Here is a 9568-nt window from a genome sequence, read left to right on the forward strand (position 1 = left end):
CTCTGTGCTTGCTCTTTGAGACAGTGACCATAGACCTGCATTATATGACTGACAGACAAGAACGGTTTGACCTAAAAATATCAAAATTGAAACTACTGCGGAAAAAAAGACACCTACATCTTGGATGCCCTTGAGGTAAGCTAAAACATACCAAAATTTAATTTCAAAGTGAACTATCCCTTTAAAGACTAGAACATTTTTGGGGCGCCAGACTCGCCTGTACTTTTCTTATCTTTTCTAAAAAGTCATCAGGTGCCGTATATCATTTTAAACAGGACAACTTAGTATTTCCATCTAGCTCATTTAAAAGTTTTAAATTTATTTTGTCTGAGAATGGATGAATTTACCAGAATTAAAAAAATTTTACAAATTAAAAAACACCTGTTGACTGTGAACTCAAACAAAACCTCCTGAAATTTGGATTTTGTTTTTACTTTAGCGAGTTATACTAGGCTGTTTTAGACTTCCAGATGAAATGTTGTCTTCATGTAACAATCCCCAAGCAAGTTATTACAACATTATTACAGGAAAAACATTATTAGTGAAAAACTGGTGTTTTTTATTCACTGACGATGTAGATGTGTCTCAAAAAAGTTCAGGAACTAAAGTAATTAAAAGCATTGTTATATAATAACACTGAAGCAAAAGTGACTCTCTTGGCTCCGCCACTTATTTCCATCAGAATCGATTCCACCGGGACATCGTGCAGCGACTCGTCTGAACACATACATTTCACTGCCTCATCTGATGTGTGCCGCTGGTGTACACTTGTTTTTTGGTTTGTGGTGTTGTGCTTTGTCAGAGAGAAAAATCTGTTATTTTGTGTGTTTTCATGCACGCAAAAACTATTTTCACTTTGTGTTTGTTCAAATTCCCAAAGAAACATGCTAATCGCTGGTTCAAAAGACCAAAACCTATGTTCATTGGTTGAGTGGATGACAGTTTCAACCAATCTGGGCACGGGGGTGGGACTATATCGTTCCTGTTTGACTCAACAACAAACCGCATGGGTTTTTTGGCGAATCAAAGCTGATCAAAACATGATGACGTAATCACTTTCACTACAGAGCTTCCGAATGTCCGACTATGTGATACCACTGAAAAGTCGGGAATATCCTCTTTTTAAAGCACACAGAGTGGATTAGTGGTTCAAAAGTTATTAAACATTTAATAGTAATAGTCATGTTTAGCCGCGGGTGGCTGTCTGGGTCTTTAAGGGTTAACTAAAGGAACTGATCTGCTTAAACTACTAAAATAGAGGAACCTGCTGTAACTAGCTAAACTAGCAACCATCTTCATCACAGACACTTTTCTAACTGAGTAACTTGAGCAGGTTTTACTGGTGAACATCATGGGTAAACTAATGGAGGAGATGGTTCAGCGTTGGGGTTGACTGGTCTTTGATCAGGGAAGTCTCTCAGAGGGAGCTCGATGATACTGGGCGAGTAACTGGGTCACATTTCTGTCTAACGGTGTGGAAAACTTCTGACAGAGACGAAATCCTGCTCACCTTCCAGAAGAACCTGCCTCTTACATTATTAACTGAGCTTTGAAGTGAATCTCAAGGAAACATGTCTGGGTCATATTTCAACCCAAAACTCTTAGGAAATATATAATTAGTTATATTTTGTATGAAAAAAAATTAAGCTTATTTTAGGCCTATTTTTGCATTATGACATTATATTCATGACACTCATATATTGTCCAGTAATTACCTTTAACATTAAAAATTACTTTTGAATTTTTTTGCAATTATAATTCTAAAAATTATTCTCACTAGATTCTATACAGCCATCATCCTGTACAGGGAATACAAAATAATAAAATAATTTGTAGCATTGTTGTTATTTTTGTATTAATTATATACTATCATAGTTTTTAATATTTTGAATTTGCTTTTAGTCTTATATTTTCAGTTTTCACGAACAAAATGAATTGTTTGCAATTTTGTAATGTGCTTTTTTTTATATTATTTAAATGATCCTTTTTAAAATATATTATTTTATTTCCTTTCATTTCACGTGTAGTTTTAATTTTATTTCCAATCAGTAATGTTTGTGCTTCAACTTAATTCGGTTTCCAAGGCAGCACTTAAATATTTTATAATTTTTATAATTTACTTTCGCTTTATTTAAACAGAAATGTTTTACTTAACAATAATAACCCTTTTTTGTAGAATTGAGAATTGAAGAGGATGTGCTTAACTGTCAAGATGATAATGATGTCATCAAAAAACATATTTTTCGTGAGATATGGCATATTCTTGGCACCATGATGTTTATTTATGGGCTTGTTCTACAATGTAAAGCCATTTACAAAAAAAAAAAACCCCAAAAAAAACCTGTGATGTTATAAAAATCTTTGTTAATAATCTGTAATAATTAGCATTGGTGGAATTATTCATCATTTTAATTTTGCTTTAAGACGTCTATTAGAGTTTGATGTTTTTCAGTATTAATGAAGGGTTCAGAAGTGAGATGCTAGTCTCAGTTTCTCTCTCATCCTCATACATTTATAATATCCAGGGACTAGACACTTTTCTCTCCGGATTCTCCTAGACTCGGAGCCCAAGCCTCCACAGATATTGAGAGGGTATATCCCCCTCCCAACTAAAATTCAGATTAGGACGTGGACTGTTATGGGTTTTTAAATTATTACATTTGCCGACCCCAATTCTGAATGCATGGTTACATCCTTCCCTGGACTCCTCCATTAGCATGTTACGAATAGGCAAAATAACATTAGGAAATCTATCTCCAATAACGAGAAAATGAGGAAATGTAAGCTGGAATCCAAACTCTATCAATCCCACTGCAAACAACACACACACACACACACACACACACACACACACACACACTAAATTCAAAAGATGTATAATAAAGAATGAATAAATCACCTTCCTCAACTAAAGACGTTACAGAGTTCAAAACTATATCCGTCATTGGTTTATGTAATAATTTTCAACATTCAATGCAAATTAAATACAAAACCGTTTTTTTGTTGTTGCTTTTTTCAGGTTCACTTTGTGATTATGGGCCATAACGGGGAGATGCAGAAAAACAGGGAATTATGGGAGAATGCAGAGTCATTCCGGACTCACCCTTTCCTCTGGCTGTACATGCGGTTGACTCTGTCCCACTCTGAGTTCAGTTGTGTCAGGGCATCAGATATCTGTGCCATCTCCTGTCTGGAAGCTTCCAGAATCACATCGGGCTGGCGCTCATTAATCCCCTCAACCTGCTCACCCAGCCGCTCCAAACTCTCCTTTATACTCTACAAACAGAGACACAGAGAAGTCAATACAACTGAAAACACCCATTGCTCCACTCAGTGTTGTCTCTATATCAGACTTCTCATGAACAGGAAGTTATTATGATCAATGGTGCAGCTTTATAACTTTATAAGTAGATTGTAGCTTGACAAGCTAGAGTTTTTAAAGTAGCTTCCCCAACACTTGTACTAGTATACTGATATTTGGACGTCATGGACACTGTCTAACCCTGAGCGTGTCCTCCTGGCTGGAGAAGTCCTCAAACAGTCCTCCGCTGAGCTCTGAGGAGTTCAGGAGCAGCTCGTTGTCGGCCATAGCCAGCAGAACCTTATTAATGTCCAGCAGATAGTCGGACGGGGAGACGGATGCGCTCCCCTCGTCCTGAGGAGAGAGGGATGACTCTGATCTCTGCGGAGGAGAAGACGATGAATCCAACACAACTTCAACAACTGGCTGAGTTCTGATGATATGAAGCTCCTGCAGGGAAACAGAGAGAGACAATAGTGAATATAAGAATCTAGCGTGATACATTTGGTGCTTTCACACATTCAGCCTTTGCTAACAATGTAAAAGCATTTTGTTCATAAGATCTGATGTGGAAATGTCAGCAAATCAGCTGTAATGTTGCTGTAATACAGCTGAAAACATGGTGTTGAAAGTTGCAGTCGTAAACAGATGTGGCATAGCCTTAAACATTTCAGTAGCATAGCATAACAGCCTTGACATAGCCGTATAATAGCATAACACGGCTTTAAACATAACAGGCATCATTACTGTAACACAGCTGTAACAAAGCATTAAACAAACATAAACTATGTTGTTACAGCCTTAAAAGAACCAAAGAATAGCACTAAACAATAAAACAAACATAGCAGTTAAAATAGCCATAACAGCCAAAAATACTGCTGTAATAAAACTGTAACAGTTGTAAACACTGTTGTAGCACAGCTAACACAGTCAAAACATTGTTTTAGCACAGCTGTAAACATAGCCAGAACAATTCTGTTACACAGGCATAAAGACAGTTATAACAAAGCCGAAATTACTCAGAACACCGTAAAATAGCCATTATACAACCGTAAACATAGCCATTATCATTATGCTGTAACAGCCATAAACACAGCTATAACAAAGCCATAACTGAATCAAAAACAATGTTGTAATAGTCTTAGCACAGCCAAAGCATAGCTTTAAGAAATCCGCAAATGACAAGTGTAGCTGCAAAATACCCATAACAGCCATAAATATAGCTGTAACAAAGCCATAACAGCTGTAAATACTGTTGTAACAGCCATAAATGTAGCTGTAACAAAGCCATAACAGCTGTAAACACAGTTGTAACAGCCATACATATAGCTGTAACAAAGCTGTAACAGCTATAAACACTGTTGTAGTGTTGTCACGGTACCAAAATTTCAGTATTCGGTACCGATACCAGTGAAAATCCACGGTTCTCGGTACCAATTTCGGTACCAAAGCTTAATTTAGATTAAATTTACATAATTATATTAAAGTGTATATCACAAAGATGGAAACTGTAGTATTAAAAACACTTTACAATAAGATTCCATTTGTTAGATAACATTAGATAAAATGACCTAACAAAAAAAACAATAGTTATATACTGTCGCAATTATTCTCCTTTAGGGGTTAATTTAAAAATACATTTTTAAAATCAAAAGTTAACATTATTTCTGTTAACATTATTTAATGCACAATGAATGAAGTGAACAAACATGACCAATCAAGTGTTTTGTATTAAATAACATTCACAAACGTTAATTAATGTTGTAAAAATATATTGTTCACTCAATGTTATGTTAGATAACGCATTAAGTGATGTTAATGAATGGTATCTTATTGTAGCATTACCAAACTATACAGGAGATAAAATGTTTTATTTGACTTGACTATACTTTTATTTAATCCAAAACTGTATTCATATTTAACTTTAAAAGGGCTTTTTAAACCTGCTAAGAGTTATCCAGCCAAGAATAAGACTAGAACTGCTTTTCTGACGGACTGATATTAATGACGGCTTTTTATTTCTCATCTCCATAAATATATCTAGTAGTAAAGCTAATGCAAGGGCTAGAAATCAATTAATAGGCCTATGTCACACTTCCTCGTCGTCATGGAGAGCGCAGTTCGCACAAGCGTTTGTACTCCCGTGGCGTCTGTCGTTGCTATGCATCCATGAACGCACATGGAAAAGCGAGCGCGCCGCTTCTATTATGAGTGCGCTTGACGCGCGCCATTTGAAATAACGTATCTGCACGCGCAAAAACATCAGCACCACATCAGCAGCAGGACCGCCGATCGCCATCAGCGCTTTTATGAAGAGGACGCAACTGCACGCGCTTCGGGCATGCACGCGCATCAAGTACCGGGTTTGAGAAAACCTGGTACCGTGACGTTTAAAAAAAAATTAGTACCGACTTGGTACCGAAGTACCGGGTCTTTTGACAACACTACACTGTTGTAACATTCATAGCCGTAACAGCTGTAAACACTGTTGTAACATCCATAGCTGTAACATAGCCGTAACAGCTCTAAACACTGTTGTAACATCCATAGCTGTAACATAGCCGTAACAGCTCTAAACACTGTTGTAACAGCCATAGCAGTAAACACTGTTGTAACATAGCCGTAACAGCTCTAAACACTGTTGTAACAGCCATAGCAGTAAACACTGTTGTAACATAGCCGTAGCAGTAAACACTGTTGTAACAAAGCCGCTACAGCTGTAAACACTGTTGTAACATAGCCGTAACAGCTGTAAACACTGTTGTAACAGCCATAGCTGTAACAAAGCCGTAACAGCTCTAAACACTGTTGTAACATCCATAGCTGTAACAAAGCCGTAACAGCTCTAAACACTGTTGTAACATAGCCGTAACAGATGTAAACACTGTTGTAACAGCCATAACTGTAACAAAGCCGTAACAGCTGTAAACACTGTTGTAACATCCATAGCTGTAACAAAGCCGCTACAGCTGTAAACACTGTTGTAACATAGCCGTAACAGATGTAAACACTGTTGTAACAGCCATAGCTGTAACAAAGCCGTAACAGCTGTAAACACTGTTGCAACATAGCCGTAACAGATGTAAACACTGTTGTAACAGCCATAGCTGTAACAAAGCCGTAACAGCTGTAAACACTGTTGTAACAAAGCCGTAACAGCCAAAACATAGCTATAACAAAGCTGTAACCTCCATAAACACTTTTGTAACGCAACTGTAACACAGCCGAAACTATTTTAACAGAATTTAACACAGCCTAGCTTTAAAATAGCCAGAACAAAACCATAAACATAGCCATGAACACGGCTGAAACAATATTGTAACTTAGCCTTAACAACCAAAACATAGCTTTAACAAAGCAATAAATGTAACTGCAAAATAGTCATAACACAGTTATTATGGCTATCATAAAATAGCCATAATATTGAGCATACATAAGGTTAGGATGTTCTGATGCTACAAGTCTTTTTTCAAAGAGGGGAACCTAAAGCAGGGTTTTAACGTCAAATGTTCTACTTATAGACATGACATAAAAAGCAACAGTAAATGTAAATTTGTATATTTCATTCGTACACATCAACACAACTCAACTCAAAAAATTGTGGCCCATCAGTTTTTCAATAGTAGCAGCCTAATATTTCTGAAAGACCTTTTGGGTAAATTACATCTTTCAAGAGTTTTTTGAAAGAGTTTTTGGTGATTTCTCTGCATAGAAGCAATACCTGTAAGAAACCGAAATCAGCTGCCAGATATGTTAATACCGCAATTTAACGGTTTGCTTCTGTGAAAGTGGCTTGAAACTCGGAGCGGGCCTTACGTGTTTGACATGTTAAGAGTGCATGAAATGACCTTGTATCGTGTCTGGAGCAGCAGGAGTCTCCTGTGGATGTCCTCTCTTCTCTCCTCATCAGACACGCACAGCAGAACCTCCTCTCCTCTCCTCAGCACCTCCTCAACATGTGCTTTCTCCTCGGCCAGCTACAACACAAAACACATCAGTGCTTTAATATAGACGTCTGCTGTTACTGGAGCTGATGTTCAACACTTCTGTTGTGTTTGGCTCAATTCGGCCCCTATACGATTTTGTCATTTTGCTTGAAACACTGGTTCTACTACTTACTTCTTTGGATTTTATCAATACTTTTCAGTTTGGATCATGAATGTGCATGCAAAGTTTCAACACATTTGAACAGACTTAGGAACATAACATTTTTGTTAAAACTTCTGTGTTGGTGTCATACTGATCCCTCCACTGGTTTCCATTCTATTTGCCAAAAATCAACACTTTGAAATACAGCAAAGAGTCAGGTAAAAATGAAATACAGCAAAGAGTCAGGTAAAAAAAAAAAAAACATTTATTGTAGCTTGTCAAAAACCAAAATATGAAATACATGAGAACTCATTAAATTTAATACTCAAATTTTACTTTAAATCGAAGACTCGCCTTCAGATTTGTACAAACCAATGTCCTGAATCGTTTCTTTATCTAGTTGAATTTAAAGTTCTCAAAAAAAAATACAAAAGCTAATTTTGAACATAAAAATATGTGGCTCAAATTGACCCCTAAAACAATAGAAATAATGCAATAGAAATATATGGGAATTAAGAAACTAAGTTTCTTTTGTTTTTACAAATTATTTTATTTTGTTGTCAATTGCGAGCTTATATCACACAATTTAGATTTTTTTTCTCAGAAGAATTGTCATAAACTTGCATTTAATAATGAAGAAATAAAAGTCAGAATTGTGAGATAAAAAATTGCAATTACCTTTTTTTATTTACTTTTTTTATTCCATGGCAGAAAACAAGCTTCTAATAGGTGGCGCATATGATGCATGTGTTAAATAAGGGGTAAATCAGGTGTGTGTGTGTATGCGTGAGTGATGTGTGTGTTACCCTCTCGTCATCAGGTGTGCGTGCGTGCGTGTGTGTGTGTGTGTGTGTGAGTGTGTGATATCCTCTCTTCATCAGGTGTGTGATTGTGTGTGTGTGTGTGTGTGTGTGTGTGTGTGTGTGTGTGTGTGTGTGTGTGTGTGTGTGTGTGTGTGTGTGTGTGTGTGTGTGTGTTACTCTCTCATCATCAGGTGTGTGTGTGTGTGCGCGTGCGTGTGTGTGCATTACTCTCTCATCATCAGGTGTGTGTGTGTGCGTGATGTGTGTGTGTGCGTGTGCGTGATGTGTGTGCTACCCTCTCGTCATCAGGTGTGTGCGTGTGCGTGCGTGTGATGCGTTACCCTCTCATCATCCGGTGTTTGTGCGTGTGTATGTGTGTGTGATGTGCGCGTTAACCTCTCATCATCAGGTGTGTGTGCGTGTGTATGCGTGTGTGATGTGTGTGCTACCCTCTCGTCATCAGGTGTGTGCGTGTGCGTGCGTGTGATGCGTTACCCTCTCATCATCCGGTGTTTGTGCGTGTGTATGTGTGTGTGATGTGCGCGTTACCCTCTCATCATCAGGTGTGTGTGCGTGTGTATGCGTGTGTGATGTGTGCGTTACCCTCTCGTCATCAGGTGTGTGTGTTTTGTCCTGTTGCTCCAGTGCTCTGACAGTCGCCTGTATGTCGGACTCAAACAGCAGCAGCTGTGAGGAGGAGAGAAGAGGAGCAGATCGAGCGTCTACCTGTTCCTGCTGTGGATCCTGTGTGACCTCCAGACCAGCAGACACCTGCACACACACACACACACACACACACAGTTAGTTTGCACCCGCTGACGAGTGTCAGTCCTCCCGGACCGCTGTGAGCCGTGGGCATGTCTCACCTGAGCAGAGCTGATGTGCTGCGCCACCTTGTGGAAGGTGCGGTTGAGGTCGTCCAGTTTGGGCTCCACCAGTTCTCTACACGCAGGACCCCTGCTGGTCATCAACATCACTGCCTGATCACGAGCACTGTCCACACGAGCACTCATGCCCTCCAACTCACACAGCACAGCCTGTCAGACACACACACACACACAGCTTTAACAACAGCCTGACAACATCCCGAACACAAACTCACACTAATGCGTCTGCTAATACATGTCAACCGAGTGTTGTTCACCAGACACATTCGCTTTTCTGGACAACTGGGCAACTACAGGTTACACACAACTACAAATGATTAGTCATGTGAACCCTAATACACACACAGTGATCTTTAATCAAGGTGTAATTACTTTCTCTGCCTCTGAAAAGCAACAATATATACACACACTCACACATAATATATATTATATCCAGCTGAATATTAAGTTTCACCCGAATAAAGCGAGTGTGTGTGCGCTCTGACCTT

The 9568-nt window shown here is 38.5% G+C and overlaps 1 protein-coding gene across 7 annotated transcripts in view; it reads right to left on the bottom strand.

Annotated features, from left to right (window-relative positions):
* The window catches only part of utrn (utrophin), a gene marked incomplete at its 3' end in the record, with an annotated part of 239454 nt that overhangs the window by 156838 nt on the left and 73048 nt on the right, over positions 1 to 9568 (bottom strand). For all 7 annotated transcript variants that reach the window (XM_082144953.1, XM_082144951.1, XM_082144949.1 and 4 more), the window contains exons 35-40: positions 9566 to 9568; positions 9060 to 9230; positions 8797 to 8964; positions 7150 to 7278; positions 3503 to 3751; positions 3104 to 3276 (exon numbers count right to left, since the gene is read on the bottom strand). The exon at positions 9566 to 9568 is cut by the window's right edge and continues 126 nt beyond it. In XM_082144953.1, the coding sequence (XP_082001079.1) occupies positions 3104 to 3276; positions 3503 to 3751; positions 7150 to 7278; positions 8797 to 8964; positions 9060 to 9230; positions 9566 to 9568 (893 nt within the window). The remainder of the gene's footprint in view (positions 1 to 3103; positions 3277 to 3502; positions 3752 to 7149; positions 7279 to 8796; positions 8965 to 9059; positions 9231 to 9565) is intronic.

This window comes from Leuciscus leuciscus (assembly GCF_965113295.1).
Source record: "Leuciscus leuciscus genome assembly, chromosome: 18".
Taxonomy (NCBI): Eukaryota; Metazoa; Chordata; class Actinopteri; order Cypriniformes; family Leuciscidae; genus Leuciscus; species Leuciscus leuciscus.